General features: G+C 59.7%; 7 protein-coding genes across 7 annotated transcripts; 4 read left to right on the top strand and 3 right to left on the bottom strand.

Annotated features, from left to right (window-relative positions):
* Positions 1-108: 108 nt before the first annotated feature.
* CcaverHIS019_0306220 (uncharacterized protein) lies at positions 109-1,239 on the top strand (the record flags this gene model as incomplete). The annotated part of the gene is made up of 3 exons (XM_060599088.1): positions 109-297; positions 333-505; positions 543-1,239. 3 exons carry the CDS (start codon positions 109-111, stop codon positions 1,237-1,239), a joined length of 1,059 nt encoding a protein of 352 aa, XP_060455817.1.
* Positions 1,240-1,330: 91 nt separating this feature from the next.
* On the bottom strand, positions 1,331-2,328 carry CcaverHIS019_0306210 (uncharacterized protein; the record flags this gene model as incomplete). The annotated part of the gene is made up of 6 exons (XM_060599087.1): positions 1,331-1,622; positions 1,669-1,791; positions 1,838-1,995; positions 2,062-2,132; positions 2,178-2,236; positions 2,279-2,328. The coding sequence occupies 6 exons, from the start codon at positions 2,326-2,328 to the stop codon at positions 1,331-1,333; spliced, it is 753 nt and encodes a 250-aa protein (XP_060455816.1).
* A 392-nt stretch (positions 2,329-2,720) lies between these two features.
* On the top strand, positions 2,721-4,454 carry CcaverHIS019_0306200 (uncharacterized protein; the record flags this gene model as incomplete). Its single annotated transcript, XM_060599086.1, has 3 exons — positions 2,721-2,966; positions 3,004-3,787; positions 3,820-4,454. The coding sequence occupies 3 exons, from the start codon at positions 2,721-2,723 to the stop codon at positions 4,452-4,454; spliced, it is 1,665 nt and encodes a 554-aa protein (XP_060455815.1).
* A 250-nt stretch (positions 4,455-4,704) lies between these two features.
* On the top strand, positions 4,705-7,085 carry CcaverHIS019_0306190 (uncharacterized protein; the record flags this gene model as incomplete). The annotated part of the gene is made up of 4 exons (XM_060599085.1): positions 4,705-5,589; positions 5,623-6,144; positions 6,177-6,363; positions 6,397-7,085. The coding sequence occupies 4 exons, from the start codon at positions 4,705-4,707 to the stop codon at positions 7,083-7,085; spliced, it is 2,283 nt and encodes a 760-aa protein (XP_060455814.1).
* Positions 7,086-7,463: 378 nt separating this feature from the next.
* Positions 7,464-8,130, bottom strand: CcaverHIS019_0306180 (uncharacterized protein; the record flags this gene model as incomplete). Its single annotated transcript, XM_060599084.1, has 3 exons — positions 7,464-7,851; positions 7,900-7,978; positions 8,016-8,130. The coding sequence occupies 3 exons, from the start codon at positions 8,128-8,130 to the stop codon at positions 7,464-7,466; spliced, it is 582 nt and encodes a 193-aa protein (XP_060455813.1).
* A 1,577-nt stretch (positions 8,131-9,707) lies between these two features.
* Positions 9,708-10,571, top strand: CcaverHIS019_0306170 (uncharacterized protein; the record flags this gene model as incomplete). Its single annotated transcript, XM_060599083.1, has 2 exons — positions 9,708-10,017; positions 10,183-10,571. 2 exons carry the CDS (start codon positions 9,708-9,710, stop codon positions 10,569-10,571), a joined length of 699 nt encoding a protein of 232 aa, XP_060455812.1.
* Positions 10,572-10,670: 99 nt separating this feature from the next.
* On the bottom strand, positions 10,671-12,897 carry DBP6 (uncharacterized protein; the record flags this gene model as incomplete). The annotated part of the gene is made up of 4 exons (XM_060599082.1): positions 10,671-11,765; positions 11,800-12,585; positions 12,646-12,756; positions 12,787-12,897. 4 exons carry the CDS (start codon positions 12,895-12,897, stop codon positions 10,671-10,673), a joined length of 2,103 nt encoding a protein of 700 aa, XP_060455811.1.
* Between the last annotated feature and the right edge of the window lie 57 nt (positions 12,898-12,954).

The following is a 12,954-nucleotide window of genomic DNA, read 5'->3' as shown; positions in this document are numbered from 1 at the left end:
TCACTGGTACGGGCAACGTCACTCACCGAGCGGAACCAAATATTCCAACAGCGATCAACCGTTGATTGAACCTCTGCATTCCTCACTTGCAACTCTTCTAATCTCTTAATGGCAACTTCTGGCAAGCCCGATCGCCTGTTTGTGGGCAACCTCGCGCCGTCGGTTGACGAATATACCCTCGTCCAGGTGTTCAGCAAGTATGGCAAGATATCCAAGCTTGACTTGATGATGCACCACAGCGGGCCGCAGAAGGGCAAGCCGCGGGGGTACGCGTTTGTCGAGTACGAGAGCAAGGATGTGAGTGGGGTGGGGGGGTGGGAGGCTGATCCCAGGACGCAGTCAAAGCCCTCGTCAAGCTACACGACCGCCTCCTGCGCGGCCGCAAGCTAGTCGTGACGTACGCGAACGCCGCCCCAGTCGACGACGGGCAACCACAGCCTTTCAAGCGCCGGACCGAGATCAAGCCGACGAGTCTGAGCCTGCTCAAGGCGCGCAAACCGCAGAGGTACGTCGGCTCTCTAGACGGGATCAGCTGACGGCAGTACGGATGCCCAAATCGCTGTGATGGAGGCCAAGCTCGCGGTCCTGCGGAATCGGCCAGACCGGTCGCCGACGCCGGAGCGCGTGGCGGCGGACGAGCTAGAGGCTGAGATTCGGCGTGAGCTAGGGGAGGGGATGGGGGAGGAAGACCAGGTACAAGAAGGAGGGGATACGCCGCAAGTCGCAAGCCCAGATGACAGCATGTCCCGGCCACATAGCCCTGTGCATGGACGCGCTGGACGTGCTGGACCGGCCGGGTTGCCTCCCAAACCCGTGGCTGCAATGGACGCACTCAAGCCGCGACTCGAGGCGTCACCAAGGCGCCATGATCGGTATACCCCATGTCGCGATGGACCACCACGCAGTCGCGTTCGCGATCGCTCACCACGGCGCGACGAGTCTCCGCGATACCGTGACGAGACGCCAAGTCGCGATCGCTCTCCTCGTCGATACGAGATGCGTGAGGAGCCGCCAAGTCGCGACCGGTCCCCGCGCCGCGATGACGATTCGCGCCGGCGCGACCGCTTCCCTCGAGACTCATCTCGCCGGGAGCGCTCCTCGCGCGAACCACACAGTCGCGATCGCTCTCCCGCCAAAGACTCTAGCAACCGCTCTCTCCCACTCGCCCGCAGTAGCAACGCAGCCGTCGAGCGGTTCCAGGCCGGCCTTGCTGGTCTGCCAAAGAAACCGTCCTTTTAACCTCAAATGTATGTACTGTATCACATGTCTCTCTGTCTATGTAACTATGGTGCTCTACCAGCGGACTCGGTGTGTTTCAATGCAAGGTGGTCTAGGTGTTCTTGTCGACCCAGTCACGCACGGCAGCGAGCTTGGCCGGGTCGAGACGCCACTCGCTCCGCCCAAACCCTAGCACTTCGCCACGCGCACCCGTGGGGTCTGTCGGCGGCGTATAGATCCCACCGGCGGATAAGTGGGCCTCGTGTAATGGCACAATTTGTAGAACACGGGGTAAAGTAATGGCGTTGATTCCGGACGCGGGGAGGATGGAGAGGTGGGCCGGCGCAAAATTGGCCAGCTGGCGGAGCTCGGCCGCACCGTCGAGAGCAGTTGCCATGTGTCCGCTACTGTCAACTTGCATCTCCTGATTAGCTGGGCAAGGAAACGTACCTGGTGAGGATACGGGTGATGCCTGGAATGTTGGCGATATCTTCCAGGGCCGCGTGCCAGTCAGGGGTGACGTCGAACGCGCGGTGGAAGGTAACGGGTAGCGGGTGGGCGGCTTTGGCGAGCCTGGCGTCAGCTCATAAGAGTGGGGCTGGTAAACGGAGATGCTCACCTCTTTGCGGTTGCGACGTCCACGTTGCCGTCGCGCAGTAGACAGCCAAAGACGATACCGTGCGCCCCCGAGACTTTGACCGCCCGAATGTCCTCCAGCATGACGTCGACCTCGGCTGGAGTATAGACGAACGAGCCGGGCCGCGGTCGGATCATGACCTGGTGTGAGCGGCTGAAAAAACAAGACACTCGGAGGGTGACGCGAGGTGACGTGAGGTGACACACCATGAGCTTAATCTCGGGCATCAGTTCTCTTAGCATGAGGACGAGGCCCATACTTGGAGTAAGTCCACCGCCTTGTATCAGCTCTTCATCCTGCAAGTTGGTTGGGAAGGACTCACCAGCCAGCAGCGAGCTGCACACTTCGAAGCGGTCGCCGGGGCGGAGGTGGGGCGCCGCACTGAGGTCAGCTACACCCGGGGTACATACGGGGTGGACTTACGCGAGTGCGGCGTCCAAAGAGTCAATGCACACTTCGAGAGGGAAGGGCATTGTGAGTGAGTGAGTGAGTGAGTGACAGAAGGTGAGGTGGGTGAAGCAGTTTGTACCGAGTATTGAGGAGACTCCGCAGCGGAACAGCGGAGATCCGGTTGGTTCGCCTTGTTCGTTGTTTGGTCACACGTAGCAGCCTGAATGACTCCTGAACGACTGCTTGCGTTGCTCGCATCGCTTCTGCTGTCAACTTGAAGAGTGAAGAGTGCATGCCAGCGCACCAGTACAGCACACTCTCGCTCCGTCACGAGCAGAGACACAGAAGCAGAAGGGTATGCGAGGCATGCAAGGGACGTCAACAGGACCTAGCTGTCACTCTCCCGCTGAGCTCGCCCGTACGTCGTTGAAATGACCGGATTTCGGCCAACCAGTTACGAGTTGCTTCAAACACAATGTTCCGTACAGGCGTCCTTGGCCATTTCACGCGGCGCGCAGGCGGTGCACACGGCGGGCCCATCAAGTCTATCCCACTTGTTCGCGTTCCGCCTTCCGCCCGGGTGCTTCCTTTCGGCACAGCCAAGGTCGAGGACAAGGAGGCGCTCCTCCGCTTCCCCGAAGGCGGGTGGAGGATCAACGAGGGCGGCGAGGAGGGGTGGGCGATTGTGGGCGATGCGCCGGGTAGGAGGCTTGCGGTTGAGGTGAGTATCTTGCTAGATACAACTGACACCACACCAGACTGTGCTTGGCCGGCATCGGATCGCGCCCAACACACCACCGCCAGGCCCACTACCGGTCAACGCCAAGCACACCCCATCTGCCGCGATTGACAAGGAAGCGTGGAAACCCGTGCAGTACCTCGCCTTCGCCAAGCCTTCAACCACGGGCGAGTTTACAGACTACACTGCCAGGTATGGGGCGTTGCAAGAAGAGGACAAGATGACGGTGCGGCAGCGGCTGGAGATGAGTTTCGGACCGAGCGCGCAGGCGAGCAAGAACGTGTTCGAGGCCATGACCATGCTCGGCATGCATCACCTCGTGGACATGCCTTATATTGCCCTCTCGAGTGGGCAGACACGGCGCGCTCGCATCGCAACCGCCCTCATGACCAAGCCGGCTATGATGTTGCTTGAAGAACCTATGGCTGGGCTGGACGCCCAGAGCCGCCTGGTTGTGGATGACGTGCTCGGCTCGATCAATATCACCGAGAACGAGGCGCGGGTTGTCCTCGTGCTGAGGGATAGGGAGGAGGACCTGCCTCGCTGGATTACGAATGTGGTCGACGTGCGCGAGGGCGAGGTGTGGGTCGGTACGCGGCGGCAGTGGGATGTACGAAAGGCAGCGCAGGCGCGCAAGGAACAGCCAGATGACATGCCTGATGGAAGCCGGACGAGCTCCGAGGCACCGCTCGTCAAGCTCTCTCATGTGTCGGTGAGCTATGGCGAGGGGACGCGTCCGGTTCTCAAGGACGTCGACTGGGTCATCCGGCCCGGCGACAAGTGGCATCTCCAAGGCGCTAATGGTGAGTCGTTACAATACGCCACTGACGTCCAGGCTCTGGCAAGACGACGCTCCTGTCGCTAATCCTTGGACACCATCCGCAGAGCTACAGCCTCGCGCCGGTGGCGCTCACTCTCTTCTCCCAACCAAGACGGATGGTACCTACCCCCATTCTGCGGCGGTTAATTGGCCACACCTCGCCAGAGGTCTTCGCCGCCTTCCCGCGCAATATGGGGTTGACAGCGGCGCAGGCCATTGCGACGGGATACGAGGGCGTCTTCTCCCGCCGCCCGATCACCGACGAGCAGAAAGTACGCATCCTCGCCCTGCTCGAGTTCTTCAAGCCCCACCTGGCGACAACGCGGACAGGCGAACCGGCAGAGATGACGGCTCGGGAAATCGGGAATAGGAACTTTGCGCACTACACGCCGGCGCAGCAGGCGCTGATTGTATTCTTGCGCGCGATCGTCGCCCGTCCCCCCCTGCTGATTCTGGACGAGCCGACACAGGGCGTAGACGAGGGTATCTGGCGCCGCTGTTTTGAGCTCCTGAAACGCGAGTGGGAGGAGATGGAGGAGGCTGGGACTGGGCAGGCGTGCGTCGTCGTCTCGCACTACGACGAAGAGGTGCCGTGGCGTAATGGCAAGGTCCTGCGCCTCGAGGATGGCGTGGCTACCTGTGGATCCTAGATAGTCCTAGATCCAGATTCAGTGCCTGACCGCTTGACGTCCATCTCAACTATTGTAGTCGCATGCACATGTACCCTTCTAGCCATTTGTTTATGTTGTCTGTTGATGTGGTGATGGTTTTCCTGCACTCATCTGCCACAGTGACGGCGGTGGAGTGATCGGACATGCCCTTGACCTCCACCCTGATTACAATGAAATGGGACGGGATGACATCAATCCTGCGCCGCCGCTCCAATCCATCACATTCACCATGTCTGCGGTCACGGCTTCCACCGGCGGCCGCGGGCACGACGACGACAGCGGCGACATTTCTCTCTCGCGACCCCCCGATAAGCGGCCCTTGGCAGCGGGACCGGCAATGCCAACTCCACGCAACCTACAGCACTCTGGCATAGTGCGGAGCAGCTCGGCTCGCCTCGACCGTCCCCCAGACGGCGACGTTGGCGAGCGCGCCCGCAGCACGACCGGATACCGTGCAACTGCGTCACCGAGCCCGAGCCCAACCCCAACCCCAACGACGACCCCGACTCCGCGTCGCCAAGTCTCGGAATCTCCCCTCTCCCCATTACATGCGCGGAGAATGACGCGCTCGCGGTCCCTCAACGTCCGCATCCCCTCCATCGACTTGACGGCCAAGTCGGTCCAATCGTCCACCTCGGCGACGTACCTCGCCCCCGAGATATCTGCGCCGGCACCGTCACCCCGTCCGCCACCGCTAATTGATGACGAGACGGCATCAAGCATGGCGCGGTGGGTCAAGGAAATTGTCGTGTGTAATTTCGACCTCGAACGGGGTCCTGTTGTCGAGCGCCGAGCTGGCGGGCGGAGGTGGGGACCTGGCGTTAAAGAAAACGTTGCGTTCTCGTCTTTTCCAGATACGTCTTTATTCACAGAGGGAAGCATACAATTCAGCTTCAAGATCCGGCACGTACCCCCAGACCCAGCAGCGTTGGCCTTTCCCGAACCCCCATCGCCCAATCCCGCCGCTGAGAGCTTTAGCGACGCCGTTCTTCCGGAGAAGAGGGACCGCGCGGACGAGTATAGGAAATGGGACGAGCGAGGCCGAGAGTGGATGTACGGCTTTGTGTGGTTCCAACAACGCCGGGATCGCGGCATTGCAAGAGGATACATGCAAGTACGTTGTCTCCTTATAGTAATGCTAATGTAGAAATCGGTCGTCATCCTCACCCACCTTCCTTTCCCGGCACTTTGGAGCGCCGTGCTCTCCCACCTCGCGCCGGCATTCTTCGCACACGGCTACACGGCCCTCGAAGTTGCGTGTCGGGCCATTGCGACATGGCCCGATCCAGTCCCCGACGCACGCCTCGACCTCCCCCTCCTTTCAGAGGTTCTGCCCGTCAAGCTCCCCGACGCAACGGACAATCCTCAAGTTGGATGGGGTTGTGATCCGATCCTAGCCTCCCATCCACCGAGTTCACCACTACGCGCATTCGCAAGTTTCCTCCCTCACCTCTGGAGTATATGGGAATGTTTGGTCCTCGCCGAGCCCGTATTGGTCATCGCGTCGGATCCACGCACATGCTCCGAGATCGTGTGGTGGCTTCGAGAGCTGCTTCGGCCCATTCCATTGGCAGGAGACTTTAGGCCATACCTCCATATCCACGACCACGACTTTTCGTTGCTTGTCAACTCGAACAAGCCCCAGGCAGGTGTGCTTGTTGGCGTGACTGTTAGTCTTTGTCAGAGATGTAGCTAATCCAGAACCCCTTCTTCCGCAACGCAGCAAGCCACTGGCCCAACGTCATCGCTGTGCCATTCAAGGGCGAGCAGCGAGCTCAACGGGTGATAAACCCCGAAGGATTCATCAGCAAGCGCCAGCGCAGTGTACAAAAAGACCGCGCGCTGTTGAAGCAGCTTGAAATCCTCGTGGCGGCGGGCAAGCTTGATGGTGAGATCTCTTGTCTAACTTTACTAACCTTAGACAAAACAGGCAACATGGCGCTCCGCACCCACTTCCAACAACTGACTGAACGTTTCCTCGTCCCTCTAAATCGATACTTTCAAACCCTGGTCCCCCCGCCAACTTCGGGAAGTTCGACACCTCATCGACCGTCCCTCTCGCGCGGCTCGTCCTTCACTTCGGGCGGTGTCCTCCCCCCTCCGCCAGCCATGAGTTTGTCGGGTCTAAAACCATTCAGCCTGCCCAGCTTTCTTGCCCATTTGAAGAAACACGGTCCAAATCCATTGTCGTTCAAGTCCAAGGGCCTGGCAGGCAAGGCGCGGGTCGAGAACGACTTTTATGCCGCATTCTGTATGGGCGCCTGCTTTGCAGGCTGGTTGGCGGCGCGCGTGCAGAGCTTGGGCCTGGCACTGGCGCCGATGGGCAACGAGGGCCTGTTGACGGCGAGTGGGTTCAGCTCGGCCCGGGATAGTGGTGATGCCAGCTCGGCGCGGGGTAGTGGTGATGCCAGCTCGGCCCGGGTTAGCGGGGACACGAGCGGGACGAGCGGGACGAGCGCGACGAGTGGGATCAGTACCAGCGCGAGCGCGAGCGAACGGAGCAGCGTCGACGATCCGGGGGCTACGCCGCGCGCGATAGAGCCGTTCTTGCCCTTGGTGGGGGATGAGAACGCGGCGCGGAGACTGGGGAGGCTGGGGATCGCAGACTGAGTAGCATACGACCGGCCGCAGCCGGCGTTGTATAGATGCACTACTACATGAGAGTGAGGTTGGGGATGGCATGTATGTGGGTCAGCACAACGTCGGTCCACACGCCGCTTGCCAAGAAGCGCAGCACGATAATACCAACTGATGGCAGTTAGGTGGTCAGTGCGCCATGTCAATTTTTGCCCCAGTCTAACCTCATCTCTACTCTACGCCACCCGCCCTCGCCACTCGCCACCGTCATCGATATACCCGTACATGGACATGTAGACGTTTGTTCCTACACGCCCCCAACGCACTCGACGACCTCGACGCCCATTATACTGTATTCATTCTTGGCGACACCAGACGACAGGACACAAGACTCGACTCTTGGCGAGACACCTAGACGGCCGACGACGAGGCGACGTTGACGGGCGGCGCGGCGGGGGGCTTCTCTCCACGGGGCATACCACCAGTGGTGAGGTCGTGGAAGCTCTGGCGCCAAACAGACATGTCCTTGCCATAGTTGATGACGGTGTAGTACACCTCGAAGATGAGGGTGCCGAGGACGATGAATACGAGCAGCCATCCGAGGGCGATGGTAGCGTTACCGAGGCTCCCGAAGCTAGAGACACCGGTGTAGCCCGAGTAAGCACGGAACGCCCCTGCAACAGAAGAGAGGGAGCCGACCGAGCCGATACCAAAGACGAAGAAGAAGAAGAGGATGCAAACGTCGGCGATGATGGAGAGGAACGGGTTGGCGGGTGACACGAACATGAGTACAGCGAGGCTGGGGGGGTGGTTAGTGGATCCAAACAAGGCAAGGCAAGGGACATACGCTGCAGTGTAGTACAGCCACAAGAGGAGGCCCCATGCAAGTACGGCATTTGCGCTGTCAAACCTGTAGTACGAGTCATCTAATGTTAGAGGGAGTGAAAAGAAAGAGAAACTCACAGTAGGTCATACTGTTCCACTTGCCCACGAGGCCGGCGGCGACACACCATACGAGTAGGGACCAGAAGCACCCAACGCCGTAGAGGAGGAAGTGGACGCGGCTTGCGGAGATCATTGTTGATTGAGGTTGGAGTGAGGTTGGAGTGAGGTTGAAGTGAGGTTGACAAGTGAAGAATGAGAGAATGAGGATTGTGGGAAGAAGAGTTTTGTAGTTGTACCCAAGTATCCAAGGGGGATTCTAGGCTTGTGCGCAGATCTTGGACTACGAGGAGGAGAACAGGTTGAGTGGCGAAACGCGTTTATTGTTAACGCGCCAAATAATGGTGCCTGACATGTGATATTGAATTCATATTAGAGTAGATTCAAATCATTGCTGTGCTTGACAACGGGTGGGAGCATACTGCTGTGCTTTAATCCATAAAGCCCTGGAGGGGAAGAGAGACAATTTGCTTGGCAGGGGAAGGAGCAGGGAATACTTGGTTATTCTTACCAGCTCCTGGCAGCTGACCCTCAGGGTAATGCGAAGACTGGATTGACGAACAACTGCCACTTTGACCTTGACAGCAACACAACGCTACTTTGTCTTCTTTTCGTATGCATCTCGTCTCGATAGCTCGATCTTAGCTGTCTTGAATAACATCTATTTGCTGCGCTTGCTGTACAACTGTTTAACTCATATTCTACTCTATACCACTGCTTAGTCATCTAATAACGCCTTGATAGCCCTGACCACTCCCCGTCCTGTGCTGCAAAAGAGGAGAGTATGTTTGACTCGGTGCCAAGCATGACAGTATTCATTCCCATGACTCATGTGACACACAACCACAGCCACCAAACTCCTCTCATGGGCTCAACTAAAGAAAGCCCTAAAGTCAAACCCGTCAGTAGGGTATCGTCCGATTTCCTCCTACTCCTTCCTACCTTGGCGGGTTGACGGGCATCTCATTCACCCCGCTCAACCCATTCCTCCACCACTCCACCCCACCACCACTCCATCACTGCCCAAGCACACAGCACCCAACACGCTCCCGTCGACTCTTGGCTCTTCAAGACGACAAACATTCAAGGTGACGCCGAGCATTCCCCAGCCAACCCATGCTGTCGGAATGTGAATCAGCTTGGGCTGTACAGGTCGGGAAATGTATGACGGATGGGGTAGCTCGTATGCATAGTCTACCTGACGCCTGGCGTGGCGTTGCTGTGCGGTCACGTTGGCAAGCGTAAACGTAGCAACATGCATGCCGCTCGGATTGCTGGCTTCCCATTCATCCCGAACGTCCCGGTTTCCCTGGGGAACCTGGGAAACCTGGGGTTAAAGGTTACCAGGGAGTACGAAGCTTGTACCAATGTCAAGACAACCGAAAACAAGCTGCTGCGCATGAATGACATGGCTCTGACCCTGGAGCTTGGATCTTGGATCTTGGAATTGACGAGTCTGGGTCTCGGAGCCGAAATCGGAGATCGGGCATTGTGACTATTGACCCACTCCACTGGACCGAAATCTCCAAGCGAGATAACCGACATCCTCACCATGACCTATCCCGGTGCTGGAGTGGGGCAGGACACCAAGGTCTCCACGTGTCATACCTCCACCCGTCCATTCCATCAATCCATTTCTTGACGCGTCTCCACTCTTCCTCCTTCCTCCTTGCTCTCTTCCTTCTTCCCTCCTCCCTCCCTAACCCACCCACAATGACGACTCGCTCCGCCGTCCCCGACCGCGTCCTCTCCCCCCGTTCCGCAGCCACCGACAGGCGTGCAGCGCGCCGTGAACAACTGCGTGACTTCTACGGCCTCAAGGGCGCCGCTGCTCCCACTTCGCCCACACTCAAGCCTCGCTCGGGAGGTGGTACTCCACGCTCAGGGGGAGCAAGTCCGGACCCTAGGGCCGAGAGGAGGGATTTGTCTTCTACGCATTTCGTGCCGGCTGAATATTACGAGGAGCTCATTGCTAGGGCGGGGTTGCCAGAGTTGTTGAGCACCACTTCGACTTTGGCTACTGGTGAGTGGGGTAGTTGGGGAATGACAGCGAGGGGGGGGGGGAGGGGGGAAGGGAAGGGAGGGAGGGAGGTGGAAAATGGGGGGAAGGGAAGGGAAGGGAGAGTGGAGGAGACGAGAGCATGGCGATCGGGACCAGGTCATAAGACGCTCACACAACTGACTCTAGACATCGGACGCCTCCATTCCTCCCGCCACACACTCGTCTACAACCACCACCATCAGCTGTTCAGCGCTGGCGACACCATCAGCGCGCTTAACACCCGCACACCCCAACTACTCAGCATCGTGACCGACCTCCAGGAACGGTTCAGCGAAATGTCGCAGCTCGCTGACAGCGTCGCCCTCCCAGACCCCTCTGCCGTCGACGACGGCGTGCGCGCCCGCGCAATCGCGCAGCAGGGGATCGAGCGCCTCCGCCTGATGCTCGTGGCAGAAGAATCGCCCGACGCACTCCGCGAGGCGTGGGGCAAGGTCGAGGCGACACTGAACGGACACAAGTGTGAGGGCCTGGACCTGCTCCTCCAAAAGGGCCGCGCGATGGCGGCCACCGAGTAGTAGTGCATGGCTTGAACAACACCCCGCATTTGTGAGTTGTCGTGCATCTGCATCAATCCAACTCACACTAGGTATACCCTGTACATCATATGTCTAATACTACTCTCGTCCGTACTCGTCGCGCAGACGGGCCATGGCAATGTCATAGCTCTCGCGGTAACCAGCCAGCTCGTCCTCCTTGACCTTGACCTTCTTGACCTGCGGCTCGTGCCCGGCCGCCTTGAGCATGGCCTTGAAGTGCAACGCCTCCTGCTTCTCCACCAGCGTCCAGGCTGTTCCGGCGCGGCCGGCACGAGCAGTACGTCCCGCGCGGTGGACATACTTTGTCATGTCGAGGGGCACATCGTAGCTCACGACGTGCTCGACGGTAGGCAGGTCCATACCACGCGCAACGAGGTCGGAGCAGACCACGACATCCACGTTGCCATCCGCAAAGTCCTTGAGGAGGCGACGGCGCTCGGCGGGCGCCATGTCGCGCGTGTACGCGCGTACACTAACCTTGCTTCCGCCGACGTACGCATCCTCGAAGAACTCGAGGAGCTTGACGAGGCGCGTCGCGGCCTCGACACTCTTCGTGAAGACCAACGCTGGGGTGGCGTTGAAGTCGTGAATGAGGTGGATGAGGTTGAGCGGCTTGAGGGCAGGCGGCAGGATGAGTACTTTCTCGCCCAGTTCGGCAGGAAGGGCGAAACTGCTTCCGAGCGCCGCCGCACTCAGAGGATGGGTCGGCGATTGGACGATGAAGTAGCGGGGGTTGCTCAGGTCGAGCGCGGCGACCTTTGCCGGGTCACGGGTGAGAGTTGCGGAGAACAGGAGTTTCTGGCACGTGCTGGTTGGCGGCTCGGATCCCTCGAACGCGTCACTCGCCAAACCCAATGGAACGGCCCACGATGCGGCCACGGCGTCATGGGCATCCCGGGCTCCTGTCGCTGGGGTAGTGGGCGGGCGGGTGTGTGCCAGAACCTGTGCGAGCCAGTTCTGGAAGCTCTGGTTTAGGAGGCGGTCGGCCTCGTCGATGACGAGGAAGCGGAGGTGCTGGAGAGTGAAATTTGGCGTGGATGCCAGGTGGTCCATCAACCGTCCAGGGGTAGCGACGAGGATATCGAGCTTGGAGTTACCACCCAACGTATCGCCCAGAGAGACGAGTTGACTCTGTTCGTGCGCGAACGAGTGTTGGCCCGTAACGCTTCCGATCTGAATCAGCCAATTTGGTGTAGATCGGACGTACCAGTAATCCGGTGCCCTTAGCGAGAGTCTCGAGCGTTTCGCGGACCTGTACGACGAGATCGCGTGTTGGAAGGACGACGAGTGCGCGCAACCGCGGAGTGACCCGCTTAGAAAGTACCTGTACGATCGGAACGGCATATGCGAGTGTTTTGCCGCTGCCCGTCGGGGCGGAGATGAGGAAGTCGTTCAGCCGGGTGTATGGACGAGGCACGAGGGGCAGTGAGAGGAGGTGTGGGAGGATTGCAGCTTGGACAGCGAAGAAGTCTTCCACCCCCAACTCGGTCAGGCGCTTGGTAATCCGTTCGGAAAGCGCAACGTCTCCCAGGGCCATCCGCAGAGATTGGTCGATAAACGACGCATCGGCCAGTCCGGTCGGCAGACCTTGCCGACTCAGAACGTCGGCGGCTGGCGCCGGGGCCAGGCGCGGGAGCGGGAACGGTTCCAGTGGCGGCGGGGAGAGGCGGGCAGGAAGGTCGGGGATGTTGAGGCTCTCGACGTCGCTCTCGACATCGCCATCGGAGAGGATACCATCGACCTGCGTCTCGTCGCCCTCTGCAGTCGTCTCGTCCGCTTCGTCCGCGCCCTCTCCAGTCGTCTCGTCCGCCTCGTCCGCCCCCTCTGAACGCTTGGCAACGGCCTTGGACGCGCGTTCAGCCGCACGCCGCGCCTTGCGCTCCCCCCGCCTCTCGTCGCGCTTTGCAGCCTTTTCCGCTTGGCGTATCGCGCGTTCGTCCACCGCCGCGTTTGGTGCGACGTCGTCGCGTTCAGCCTCGACCTCACTGTCGACCTCTCCGTCTCCGTCTCCCTCTCCTTCCCCTTCAGAGACCTCCCCTTCCCCTTCAGAGACCTCCCCCTCCCACGCCCCAACCTTGGGCGCCGCCGCCTTGTTCGCCACCTTGATCTTGCGCTGCCTCCGTTGCCTCGCCGCATTATACCGCTTCTGCCGGGCGGACACCACCTTGCATCAGTACGGCCTCACGGGACTAACCTTGGGTTTCTTCGCTTTGACGGCGGCATCGACGACCGCCGCCCGGTCCGGGTGCACGCTTGGCCCCGCCGGGGACGGCTCAAACACGACGTGTTTGCGCTTCAGGTCCATGGTGTATATGGTAAGGAGGGATGGATGGAAATCTTAGATGGTGGAGGTCGTGGATGA

The sequence above is a fragment of the Cutaneotrichosporon cavernicola genome, assembly GCF_030864355.1.
Source record: "Cutaneotrichosporon cavernicola HIS019 DNA, chromosome: 3".
NCBI lineage: Eukaryota > Fungi > Basidiomycota > Tremellomycetes > Trichosporonales > Trichosporonaceae > Cutaneotrichosporon > Cutaneotrichosporon cavernicola.
The sequence above is the reverse complement of the archived record's forward strand: the minus strand, read 5'-3'. Positions and strand labels throughout refer to the sequence as shown.